Below are 13,491 nucleotides of genomic sequence, written 5' to 3' on the forward strand. Positions count from 1 at the left end.
AAGGGGGCTTTACCTGCACAGACTTTCCGGAACGAGCTCCAGGTTATTGTTGGCGGCCATGAACTCCTCCAGGTTGGCCAGCTTCCCGATGCCGGAGGGGATGCCATCGAAGTCCAGCTTGTTGGAGTTCAGGTAGAGCTTCTTCAGCTTGGTGAGCTTGCAAATGGCAGACTGCAGGTGTGGGAAAAGGTGAGGATTAAAACGAGGGTCTGCTCCGTCGCTTCTTCAGAGGCTCGATTTGCCGACGGTGGGCCCTCACTCCCAGGCCCATCATCCTGGCATTGTCCCTTCCGCGGATGAAGGGCTCCGCTTACCGGCAAAGAGGTGAGCTGGTTCCTGGACAGGTTGAGGGTCTCCAGGTGAGTCCACTGGTCGATGCAGAGGGACAGCTCTGAAATTTGGTTGGTGCTCAGGTTCAGGCGGCGGAGGTTGGACAAAGTGTAAAGGCACTCAGGGACCCGGGTCAGTTCGTTGCAGGAGAGGTCCACGTCTGTAAGGAAAGGGGAAAAGAGGCAGAGAGCACACTTGAGACACCTACGGCTACAGGTGAGAAAATAAAGACACCTTTGCTGCTTTCCAAGCCAGTTCTTTCCACATCTAGCTTGGAAACAGTCCATGCAAAAGGGATCTAGAGTATTAGTAGAGCCACAAGCTGAACATGAGCCAACAGTGTGATGCCGAAGCTAAAAAGCCAATCCACAGAAATAGAGACTGGTGGAGACTCCTTCCTTCTTTGGAGGTTTTCAAGCAGCTAGATCTGTCGGGAGGGATCTGTCGGGAGGGATCTGTCGGGAGGGATCAGTTGGTGTTTTACTTTATGGTTGGCCTGGATGGGCTTTGGGTTTTTTTTCCAACTCTAGGTTTCTATAACAATTATCTTTGATAATAATAATGATCGAGTCTCATTCTCTGGAGGTTTTCAAGCAGTTAGATGGCCATCTGTCGGGAGGGATCAGTTGATGTTTACTTTATTGTTGGCCTGGATGGGCCTTGGGGATTTTTCTAACTCTAGGATTCTATAATAATTAACTTTGATGATAATAATGATTGAGTCTCATTCTCTGGAGGTTTTCCAGTCTCATTCTCTGAAGATTTTGATGGCCCTCTGTCGGGAGGGATCAGTTCACGATTTACTTTATGGTTGGCCTGAATGGGCCTTGGGGTTTATTCCAACTCTAGGATTCTATAACAATTAACTTTGATAATAATAATGATTGCGTCTCCTTCTCTGGAGGTTTTCAAGCAGTTAGATGGCCATCTGTTGGGAGGGATTGGATGGTGTTTTTCTTCATAGCTGGCCTGGATAAGCCTTGGGGGTTTTTTTTCCAACTATTAACTTGCTATAATAATAATAATGATTGAGTCTCATTCTCTGGAGATTTTCAAGCAGTTAGATGGCCATCTGTCAGGAGGGATTGGATAGTGTTTTACTTTATGATTGGCCTGGGTGGGAATGGGGTTTTTTCCAACTATAGGATGCTATAACAGTTATCTTTGATAATAATGATTCGAGTCTCATTCTCTGGAGGTTTTCAAGCAGTTAGATGGACATCTGTCAGGAGGGATCGGATGTTTTATTTTATGGTTGGCCTGGATGGGCTTTGGGGTCTCTTCCAACTATAGGATGCTATAACAATTGTCTTTGATAATAATGATTGAGTCTCATTCTCTGGAGTTTTTCAAGCAGTTAGACGGCCATTTGTCAGGAGGGATTGGATGGTGTTTTACTTTATGGTTGGCTTGGATGGACCTTGTGGTCTCTTCCAACTCTAGGATTCTAAGAGCCTAGAGGTGGAAGAGACTCCCAAAGGTCCCCTAGGCCAACCCCCCTCTGCCAAAAACACAGCCAAAGCCTTCCTGACAGACGGCCATGCAGCCTCTGCTTAAAAGCCTCCAGAGAAGGAGGATCCACCGGATCCCTTTCACATTTTCAAGCCATTATAATAGTTGTTAGCAGAACATGTCTGTTGAACTCAATTAGCGAATTCACCCTGCAAGTGTATGCAATTAACAGGATATCTCATTAGCACAATACTGTCGGAGACCCCAAACTGGGCTCCTTCCCCAAATCCTTTGATGGCTGACCTGAGAGGTTGACCAATCCATCCAAACTTGTAGGGAGGTTGCTTTGGGTGCGTTGCGTATTCCGAAGGTGCAGCGTCTGCAAGGCCACCATGGCTGGCAATTGCCTTCCATTTTGGAAGAGAGGACAAACATGTTATGACTATTGCTGTTGATGTTTTTACTATTATTACCATTATTTTACCTAAGCCTGAAGTCTATTCTCGTCCTTCTACCTGAATCTATTATTACATCATTACTATTATTATTTTACCTGAGCCCAGTCTATTCACCTGTCCTTCTACCTAAGTTCGTTATTATTATTGTTACCTGAACAAAAGGTCCATTCACCTATCCTTCTACCGAAGTCTATTGTTGTTGTTGTTGTTGTTGTTGTTACCTGAGCAAAAAGTCCAATCACCTATCCTTCTACCGAAGTTTATTATAATAATAATTATAGCAAAAGGTCCATTTACCTGTCCTTCTACCAAAGTCTATTATTGTTATTGTTATTATTATTGTTGTTGTTACATGAGCAAAAGGTCCATTCACCTATCCTTCTACCAAAGTCTATTATAATAATTATTATAGCAAAAGGTCCATTTACCTGCCCTTCTACCAAAGTCTATTATTATTGTTATTGTTATTGTTGTTTCCTGAGCAAAAGGTCCATTTACCTGTCCTTCTACCAAAGTCTATTATTATTGTTATTGTTATTGTTGCTGTTACCTGAGCAAAAGGTCCATTTACCTGTCCTTCTACCAAAGTCTATTATTGTTATTATTATTGTTGTTGTTTCCTGAGCAAAAGGTCCATTTACCTGTCCTTCTACCAAAGTCTATTATTGTTATTATTATTGTTGTTGTTTCCTGAGCAAAAGGTCCATTTACCTGTCCTTCTACCAAAGTCTATTATTATTGTTATTGTTATTGTTATTGTTACCTGAGCAAAAGGTCCATTTACCTGTCCTTCTACCAAAGTCTATTATTACTATTGTTGTTGTTGTTGTTGTTGTTACCTGAGCAAAAGGTCCATTTACCTATCCTTCTACCAAAGTCTATTATTTTTGTTATTGTTGTTATTATTGTTGTTGTTACCTGAGCAAAAGGTCAATTTACCTGTCCTTCTACCAAAATCTACTATTATTGTTATTGTTGTTGTTACCTGAGTAAAAGGTCCATTCACCTATCCTTCTACCAAAGTCTATTATTATTGTTGTTGTTACCTGAGCAAAAAGTCCATTCACCTATCCTTCTACCAAAGTCTATAATAATTATTATTATAGCAAAAGGTCCATTTACCTGCCCTTCTACCGAAGTCTATTATTATTGTTATTATTGTTGTTGTTGTTGTTATTGTTGTTACCTGAGCAAAAGGTCCATTTACCTATCCTTCTACCGAAGTCTATAATAATAATTATTATTGTTGTTAACTGAGCAAAAAGTCCATTTACCTGTCCTTCTACCAAAGTCTATTATTATTGTTGTTTTAATTGTTACCTGAACAACAAGGTCCATTCATCTATCCTTCTACTCAACTTCATTATTATTATTATTATTATTATTATTTATTATATTGTTTTACCTGAGCCCAAAGTTCATTCACGTCCTTCTATTTGAGTCCATTATTACATTATTATTATTATTATTACCTGAGCCCAAAGTCCTTTCACCTGACCTTCTACCTGAGTCCATTATTGTTGTTATTATTATTATTTTACTATTACTATTCTGTGTTATTGAATGCTTTCATGGTGGGAATTACTGGGTTGGTGTGAGATTTCAGGGCTTGTTTGGCCATGTTCCAGAAGCATTCTCTCCTGACGTTTCGCCCACATCAGGGCCAGCAAACACCTCCCAACAAAGGATTCCCCCAGGCAGGAAGCAGCCAGGCTTTGAAGCTGCAAGGCCATTCAGTGCCCTTCTACTGGAGTCTATTATTATTATTATTATTATTGCAAGTCTTTTTGCTTTTTTTTCATCAGATGGATGACTTCATTCAGATTAAATCCTACTCCATGGGGCAATATTGCCATTGTTATATTTCTTTCTATCCCGGTTTTTTCCCCAATTCAAAGGAATCACAGCTTGAAAAATACACCAGAGACAAATGTTAAACACAGCACTGAACTATCCACAAAATCAAGGTTAAAAACATACACCACAAAACCTACTGGAATGAATTTAAGTATCATTAAGAACACCCTGTTTTAAACCATGAATATTAAATTGACATTTGTATTGGAATGGGATGCTTTGAATGAAGAATGGTTTGCACTCAATGTGTTTTCAATCTGCCTTTTAAATGGTTTTAGTTATAGGTTGTGAGCCTTGGAGAGAGGCGGGTGCAAAGTCGTTTCCTAATTTAATATTATGTGTGGTATAATGCATAATCCTTCTAATTGAACATATAATGCACAGCATAATAAATATATTTTATGATTTAATATAATGCGCAGCAGCCTGCATTTGATGTTCTGGTGCAAGGGAGCCAGAGAGGAGAAGCGTTGCACCTTGCTAGGAAATGGCAGAGACCCACGGCCAGCCAACCCATTCTTTCACTTGAACCCAAAGTCAATTCCCCTATCCTTCTACAAGAGCTTATTATTACTATTACTATTATTATTATTACTATTATTATTATTATTAGAGTCCAAAGTCAATTCACCCATCCTACCTTCCATCATCATCATCATCATTATTATTATTATTATTATTATTATTATTATTATTATTATTATTATTATTATTATCTTACCTGAGCCAAAAGTCCATTCACCTGTCCTTTTACCTTGGTCTGTTATTATTACTGTTTTACCTGAGCCCAAACTCAATTCACCAGTCTTTTTACCTGAGTTTATTATTATTATTGTTTTACCTGAGTCCAAACTCCATTCACCTGTTCTTTTACCTTAGTCTGTTGTTGTTATTGTTGTTGCTGTTGTTTTATCTGAGCCCATTCACCTGTCCTTTTAGCCCAAAGTCCACTCACCTGTGCTTCCAGAGTCGATTATTATTTTACCTGAGCCCAAACTCCATTCATCTGTCCTTTTACCTTAATCTGTTATTGTTGTTTTACCTGAGTCCAAACTGCGTTCACCTTTCCTTTTACCTGAATTTATTATTATGATTGTTTTACCTGAGGCCAAACTCAATTCACCTGTTCTTTTACCTTAGTCTATTGTTATTATTATTGTTGCTGTTGTTTTATCTGAGCCCATTCACCTGTCCTTTTAGCCCAAAGTCCACTCACCTGTGTTTTCAGAGTCTGTTATTGTTTTATCTGAGCCCAAACTCCATTCATCTGTCCTTTTACCTTAGTCTGTTATTGTTTTACCTGAGCCCAAACTCCATTCACCTGTTATTTTACCTTAGTCTGTTGTTGTTGTTGTTATTTTATCTGAGCCCAAACTCCATCTGTTCTTTTACCTGAGTCTATTATTACTGTTTTATCTGAGCCCAAAATCTACTCACCTGTGCATCCAGAGTCTATTATTATTGTTTTACCTGAGCCCAAACACCATTCACCTGTTCTTTTAACTTAGTCTGTTGTTGTTGTTGTTGTTGTTGTTTTACCTGAGCCCAAAGTCCACTCACCTGTGCTTACAGAGTCTATTATTATTGTTTTACCTGAGCCCAAACGCCATTCACCTGTTGTTTCACCTGAGTCTATTATTATTATTATTATTATTATTATTATTATTATTATTATTGTTTTACCTGAGCTCAAAGTCCATTCACCTGTCCTTTTACCTGAGATGATTTTGCCTGAGCTCACTCAGCCCACTATTATTTTTGTTCTTATTATTATTGCCTGAGCTCAAAGTCCAATCACCTGTCCCTCTATCCAAGTCCCCAACCTATCCAACTTGTCCTTTTATACAAGTCCATGGGCCAACCCATCTGCTGGCCAGCCAACCCATCCTCCTACCTGTCTGCCAGCTTCTACCGGTTGACTTGTCCTTCTCCCTAAATCTACTGGCCAGGTTCTTTTATCCATTTGTTGGCCAACCTGTCCATTAGTCAGCTGATGCATCTTTTTACCTGAGCCCAAAGTTCCCCCAACCTGTCCTCCTACCTGAGTCCACTGGCCAGCCAATCCATCCTTCTACCTGAACCTGATGCCACCCAATTTGTCTTTTTACCTGAGTCCTTCGGCTGGCTGGTCCTTCTTCCGATCTGAGGCCACCGACCAGCTGCCATGTCCTTTGATCTGAGTCCATTGGCCAGTTAGCCGAACTATCCTTCTTCCGGAGTCCATTGCCCAGCCAACCCGTCTTCTACCTGAGTCTATAAGTCTGCTGCCTGGCCCATGCTTCTACCTGTCGCCCAGTTGACCTCTCCTTTGATCTGTCAGGAGACTGACCTGTCCTTTTATTTGAGCCTACTGGTTGGTTGGCTGGCCAACCCCTCCTCCCACCTGAGTGGTCTGCCAGGTGTGCCCAGCCCTTCCCTCACCTTAGCTGGGCGTGGAGAAGCGGGTTGTTATTCAGGATCAAGGTCTGGAGGTGGACCAGGCGCCGCATTTGGGGCGGGAGGCTCTCCAGCTTGTTGTCGCTCAGGTCCAGGTAAAGCAGGTCGGTTAGGTTGATGAAGAGCTGGTTGGGGATGCTGTCGATGCTGGAGGGGAAAGGGACCGGAGGCATCCCATTTACGCCAAAAGGCAAGTCTGGGCCACCAGAAGGTACAATTCCCAAAGACCTTGCAAAGCTGCAACTCCCAAAGGCCAATGGCACTGCAAAACTACAACTCTCCAAGGCCAAAGGGATTGCAGAACTACAACTCTCCAAGGCCAAAGGATTGCAGAACTATAATGCCAAAAGGCCTTGTAAAACTGCAACTCCCAAAGTCCAAAGGCTTTGCAGAACTACAATTCCCAAAGACCTTGCAAAACTGCAACTCCCAAATGCCTTGCAAAACTACAATTCTCAAAGGCCTTGCAAAACTGCAACACCCAAAAGCCAAAAGTCTTGCAAAACTACAGTTCATAAAAATCTTGCCAAACTGCAACTCTCAAAGTCCTTGCAAAACTGCAACTCTCAAAAGTCAAAGGTCTTGCAAAACTACAGTTCATAAAAATCTTACCAAACTGCAACTCCCAAAGGCCAAAGCCCTTGCAGAACTGCAACTCCCAAAAGCCAAAAGTCTTGCAAAACTACAGTTCCTAAAGATCTTGCCAAACAGCAACTCCTAAAGGCCTTGCAAAAGTATAACTCCCAAAAGCCAAAGGCCTTGCAAAACTACAGTTCCTAAAGATCTTGCCAAACTGCAACTCCCAAAGACCTTGCAAAACCACAACTCCTGGCTCACCTGTTCTGCTTCAGGTTGAGCACCAGCATGTTCTTGGCATTCTCCAGCTCCCGAGGCACCTCGGTCAGTTGGTTGTAACTCAAGTCCTGGGCAAAATAAATACAAATTAAATAAGATTAAAGTAGTTTACAAGTCATTAAATCCAATAATGCAAATGCAAAAGCATCATTCAATACACATGGCGAGATGGAAAGCAAAGCAAGGCAACCCACCAAGACGGAAAGATCATCGAGTTGGAAAATATCATCAGGAACCCCGGAGTTCTTCAAAGAGTTTGCTCGGGCGACAATGGCCTAAATCGAAAATGCAACGGTTATTTTTACAGCACCAAAACGTAGAGCCGACATCAATGAAGAGGAGTTGGAAGGGATCCCAAAAGATCATCTAGTCCAACCCCATTCTGCCTGTAGAAAGACACAACTAAAGAACTCTTGAAAAAAACTGGAGGTCACGGGATTGGAAGAGATCAGCATTTGGGGCCGTAAGTGAATTGTTGTTGTTGTTATTCCAAACTTACCCGCAAGCAAGGGAGTCCAGAGAGTTCCCCATGGAGAGTCGTGAGGCTGTTGTGGCTCACCGAGAGATGCTCCTGTTTGTAAACAAACAAGACAAAAATGCTTGCCAAAAATATCTATAGGGTGCATCTACACTGTAGAATAAATGCAGTTTGACACCACTTTAAGTGCCTCCTTACCAGTTTCTGAAGGGAGGACAATTCCTCCGGCAAATAACAAAGTCCGGTCCGGTTCAGCTTCAGCCACCGCAAACTGGTCATAGACTTGACATGCTCTGGGAAATAACCGCCCTAAAGAGAAACATAACATTATTAATATTATTGCTAGTATTATATTTATTATCTGTATTATATTTGGTTTTTAATATTTATTCTAAACATATTAATACGTATTTGATTATATTTTAACTTGGACTATTATATTATATTTTATTGTGTTGTTGTTCATTCGTTCAGTCGTCTCCGACTCTTCGTGACCTCATGGACCAGCCCACGCCAGAGCTCCCTGTCGGCTGTTACCACCCCCAGCTCCCTCAAGGTCAGTCCAGTCACTTCAAGGATGCCATCCATCCATCTTGCCATTGGTCGGCCCCTCTTCCTTTTTCCTTCCACTTTCCCCAGCATAATTGTCTTCTCTAGGCTTTCCTGTCTCCTCATGATGTGGCCAAAGTACTTCAACTTTGTCTCTAGTATCTTTCCCTCCAGTGAGCAGTCGGGCTTTATTTCCTGGAGGATGGACTGGTTGGATCTTCTCGCAGTCCAAGGCACTCTCAGCACTTTCCTCCAACACCACAGCTCAAAAGCCTCTCTCTTCCTTCGCTCAGCCTTCCCTAAGGTCCAGCTCTCACATCCGTAGGTGACTACAGGGAATACCATGGCTTTGACTAGGCGGATCTTTGTTGCCAGTCTGATGTCTCTACTCTTCACTATTTTATCGAGACTGGACATTGCTCTCCTCCCAAGAAGTAAGCGTCTTCTGATTTCCTGGCCACAGTCTGCATCTGCAGTAATCTTTGCACCTAGAAATACAAAGTCTGTCACGGCCTCCACGGTTTCTCCCTCTATTTTCCAGTTGTCAATCATTCTTGTTGCCATAATCTTGGTTTTTTTGACGTTTAGCTGCAACCCGGCTTTTGCGCTTTCTTCTTTCACCTTGATTAGAAGGCTCCTCAGCTCCTCCTCGCTTTCGGCCATCAGGGTGGTGTCATCTGCATATCTGAGGTTGTTAATGTTTCTTCCAGCAATTTTCACCCCAGCTTTGCATTCATCCAGCCCCGCACATCCTCGCATGATGTGTTCTGCATACAAGTTAAAGAGGTTGGGTGAGAGTATGCAGCCTTGCCGTACGCCTTTCCCAATCTTGAACCCGTCTGTTGTTCCGTGGTCAGTTCTGACTGTTGCTACTTGGTCCTTGTACAGATTCCTCAGGAGAGAGACAAGGTGGCTTGGGATGCCCATCCCTCCAAGAACTTGCCACAATTTATTATGATCCACACAGTCAAAGGCTTTAGAATAGTCAATGAAGCAGAAGTTATCCAGCGGATATTGGCAATCTGGTCTCTCGTTCCTCTACCTTTTCTAAACCCAGCTTGAACATCTGGCAACTCTCGCTCCATGTATTGCTGGAGTCTTATATTTTATTGTACTTATTATTATATTAGATACTAGCCGTCCCCTGCCACGTGTTGCTGTGGCCCAGTCTGTGTATATATGTTTTGTGTGTGTATATATGTGTTTATGTGTGCACCGCAATGAGTCGCCCTTAAAGGGCTGGGAATTGCGGTATATAAGCGCAGTAAATAAATAAATAAATAAATATTTGTGTATATATGTGTGTTTGCGTATATGTGCGTGTGTAGATATGTGTGTGTGTAGATATGTGTGTGTATATATTCGTGTATTCATGTATTTATACATGTATATGCATATTGTGTATATGTATGTGCTTGTCTATATGCATATTTGTGTGTATATATGTGTGTATGTATGTGTATATGTATGTGTGTATATATGTATATTTGTGTCTGCATGTGTATATGTATATATGTGCATATGTATATCTATGTGTGTGTATATTTGTGTGTGCTTAAGCATATATATGTGTATGTGTGTGTGTATGAATGTGTGCATGTGCATATGTATATGAATGTATGTGTATATGTATATATGGTGTATCTTTTGGGTTTTTAAGTCTGTTCTGCTGGGGTTTTGTGTGTGTGTGCTTTAGGGGTGATGGACACTTGTTGGACTGTTAGGTTTATTGTGTCAAAATTTTGTGTCAATTCGACCAGTGGTTTTTGAGTTATGTTAATACCACAAATAAACATTACATTTTTATTTATATAGATTGTTATTATCTCATCGTAAAATCCATCACATCACTATTTAAACGTTAGTTGGCATTTTGAGGCTGACATTAAAGTTTGAAGATGTATTCTGAGTTGATAATGATGATCATTCCACCTTAAAATCAATCACATCACCTTTACTGGCATTTATCTGAATTTAGAGTTTGACATTACAGCGGATTTTGACTGAATGTTTTAATAATGTTTGTATATTTGTGTATTTCGAATTGGAAATTTATGTCAAGCTGCTTTGAATCCCTTTGGGGGAGATAAATAAATAAACATTACAATAATTACAGATATATTCCAAAATAATAAGAATAATAATAAGCATTCCACCTTAAAATCAATCATAGCATCTTTAAATACATTGATCTGAATTTAGGGTCTGGCATTACAGTTTACAGAGATATTCTGAAATAATAATAATAATAATAATAAGCATTTCACCTTAAAATCAATCACAGTACCTCTAAATACATTGATCTGAATTTAGAGTCCAACATTACAGTTTACAGATATATTCTGAAATAATAATAATAATAATAATAATAATAAGCATTCCATCTTTAAAACAATCACAGCACCTTTAAATACATTGATCTGAATGTAGGGTCCGACATTATAGTTTACAGACATATTCCATAATAATAATAAGCATTATTCCACCTTCAAATCAATCACAGCACCTTTAAATACATTGATCTGAATTTAGAGTCCAACATTATGTTTTGTGAGTTGCTGCAGAGTCATTATTACAATTATTATTATTATTATTATTATTATCCCACCTTAAAATATATCACACCACTTTTAAAGCATTTATTAGCATTTAGGAGCTGACATAGTTTACAGATATATTCTGAAATAGTAGTAGTAGTAGTAGTAGTAGTAATAATAATAATAATAATAATTTTTTTAAAGGTGCTGTGATTGATTTTAAGGTGGAATAATAAAATCAATCACAGCAACTTTAAAAACATTTATCCAAATTTAGGGTCCGACGTGTTTTGTGAGTCACTATTAATATTATTATTATCCCACCTTAAAATATATCACACCATCTTTTAAAAAGCATTTATCAGCATTTAGGAGCTGACATTATAGGTTGCAGATATATTTCTGAAATAATAATACAACAATAACAACAATAAATAATAATAATAATAATAATAATAATAATACAGCCAGCAGAGTGACCTTGTTTGTTTAGTATTAATCTTCTTGTGTTTCAAATAATAATAATAATAATAATAATACTTTATTTATACCACGCTACCATCTCCCCAAGGGACTCAGTGCGGCTTACATGAGGCCGAGCCCACAATACATCAATAATAAAAGCAATAACAAACAACAATACAAAACAGTTTTAAAAAAATCTCATAAACAAATCATCATCGTCATTCCACTTTAAAAATCCATGACATCACAAACAAATGACATCATCATTCCACCTTAAAAATCCATCGCATCACCTGGAAATACATTTATCTTAATTTAGGGTCTGACATTATGGTTTGTGAGTTGCTGCAGATAGATTCCAAGATCAAGATCACCATTGGTCCAACTTAAAATCCATCACACCACATTGTCTGAATTTAGGGGCTGACTATACCTGTATAGTCAGCCCCTAAATTCAGATGTGGGGTAATGGATTTTAAGTTGGGATGATGATAATAATCTTGGAATATATACCTGTACAGTGTGCCAATGACTCCATAAATATTCCTGGATCACAACTAGAGTCGGCGACTAAATATAACCGCAAACGTAACCAAACCCACATCTGGGATCTGTTGTGCAACCCATGAGTCCAAGGGCCGAAAAGGAACAAATGTATGATGCAAGAACAAACACAGTTTGGCACCACTTTTCCCCTGTTATTATGGTTCCATGCGACGGGATCCTAGGATTTGTAGTTCAGGATGCAGCAGCCTTGGGATACTCCAAATCCCAGGATCCCATCGCATGGAGGCATGGATCCAATTTCCGGATATGTTTGCCTCCAAGCAAAGCAAAGAAGCAGAGAAACAAGTCTGGAGCAATTACCCGAAATATATATTTGGAGGAAGGAGGAGAGAAACCTTGAATGGATACATCTGCATTCTTCCTGGATTCTTTCAAGCCAAAACAGAAGGGATATGGCTTTTGGGGAAGGTGGGGGCGCATTCTTGGCTTTATGGGTTTGCTTGGAGACTGAAAACATTTTCATGGTTTTACCTGAGATTAAGTGATTTGTTTTGACATCTATAGGTTTAATTCTATTTGAATACTTATATATTATAGGTTGCTTCTAATGTAGAGTTGCTCTTAGTCTCACTTAAGGGAGGAAAGAAGGATTATTATTATTATTATTATTATTATTATTATTATTATTATTATTATGCATCTTCAGTAGTAGTAGTAATAGTAATTACTATTAGTAATTACTAATAGTAATTACTCAGCCAGGCCTTCAAATGCTAATGAAGGTGGTCAGTTGAAACATTCACACCTAGCTCCAGCAGACAAGAGTCCTTTGCCCCACCCTGGTCATTCCACAGATATATAAACCAATTTTCCTAGTTCCAACAGACCTCACTACCTCTGAGGATGCTTGCCATAGATGCAGGCAAAACGTCAGGAGAAATGCCTCTAGAACATGGCCCTATAGCCCGAAAAAACCCCCACAAGAACCTAGTGATTCCAGCCATGAAAGCCTTCGACAATACAGTTGTTATTATTATTATTACTATTATTACCCTTCAGTGGTGATTGTTATTATCATTATCATTAGTATTAATTGGAGGCATAAACATTGTTGTTATTATTACAGCATTTTTCTTCCACTGTTAATTTCCAATGCTTTCTTTTTGCTCTCTTTACAAACATACATTATTTATCATTATTACTATTATTATTATTAGCTTATTCTTCCATTTAACTTGCAATATCTTTCTGCTCTTTTCAAACATGTATATCATTTATAATAATAATAACGTATGTTTGTAATTATTATTATTATTATTATTATTATTATTATTATTATTATCTTTTTCTTCCATTGGAACTTGCAATACTCCCTATGTGCTCCCTTTTCAAACATGTATCATTTATCATATTATTATTTGAAACACAACAAGATGAGTCCACAGCAGACACTCTGCTGGCTGTTGTATTGGATCACACATCGGACACTTCCCAAGTGTCTAGGACTGTGTGATGCATCGGCGAATAATGCATGCAAATCCCAGTAGGGTGGCCTTTTGCAGCTGAC

At 39.4% G+C, this 13,491-nt stretch overlaps 1 protein-coding gene across 1 annotated transcript in view; it reads right to left on the minus strand.

Moving 5' to 3' along the window:
* LOC137097890 (protein flightless-1 homolog) overlaps nt 1-13,491 on the minus strand; it is a 53,017-nt gene that overhangs the window by 36,044 nt on the left and 3,482 nt on the right. The window contains exons 2-9 of the mRNA XM_067473262.1: nt 8,065-8,175; nt 7,888-7,959; nt 7,583-7,663; nt 7,371-7,456; nt 6,519-6,680; nt 2,086-2,189; nt 315-490; nt 14-171 (exon numbers count right to left, since the gene is read on the minus strand). Of these exons, the coding sequence (XP_067329363.1) occupies nt 14-171; nt 315-490; nt 2,086-2,189; nt 6,519-6,680; nt 7,371-7,456; nt 7,583-7,663; nt 7,888-7,959; nt 8,065-8,175 (950 nt within the window). The remainder of the gene's footprint in view (nt 1-13; nt 172-314; nt 491-2,085; nt 2,190-6,518; nt 6,681-7,370; nt 7,457-7,582; nt 7,664-7,887; nt 7,960-8,064; nt 8,176-13,491) is intronic.

This window comes from Anolis sagrei, chromosome X (genome assembly GCF_037176765.1).
Source record: "Anolis sagrei isolate rAnoSag1 chromosome X, rAnoSag1.mat, whole genome shotgun sequence".
Taxonomy (NCBI): domain Eukaryota; kingdom Metazoa; phylum Chordata; class Lepidosauria; order Squamata; family Dactyloidae; genus Anolis; species Anolis sagrei.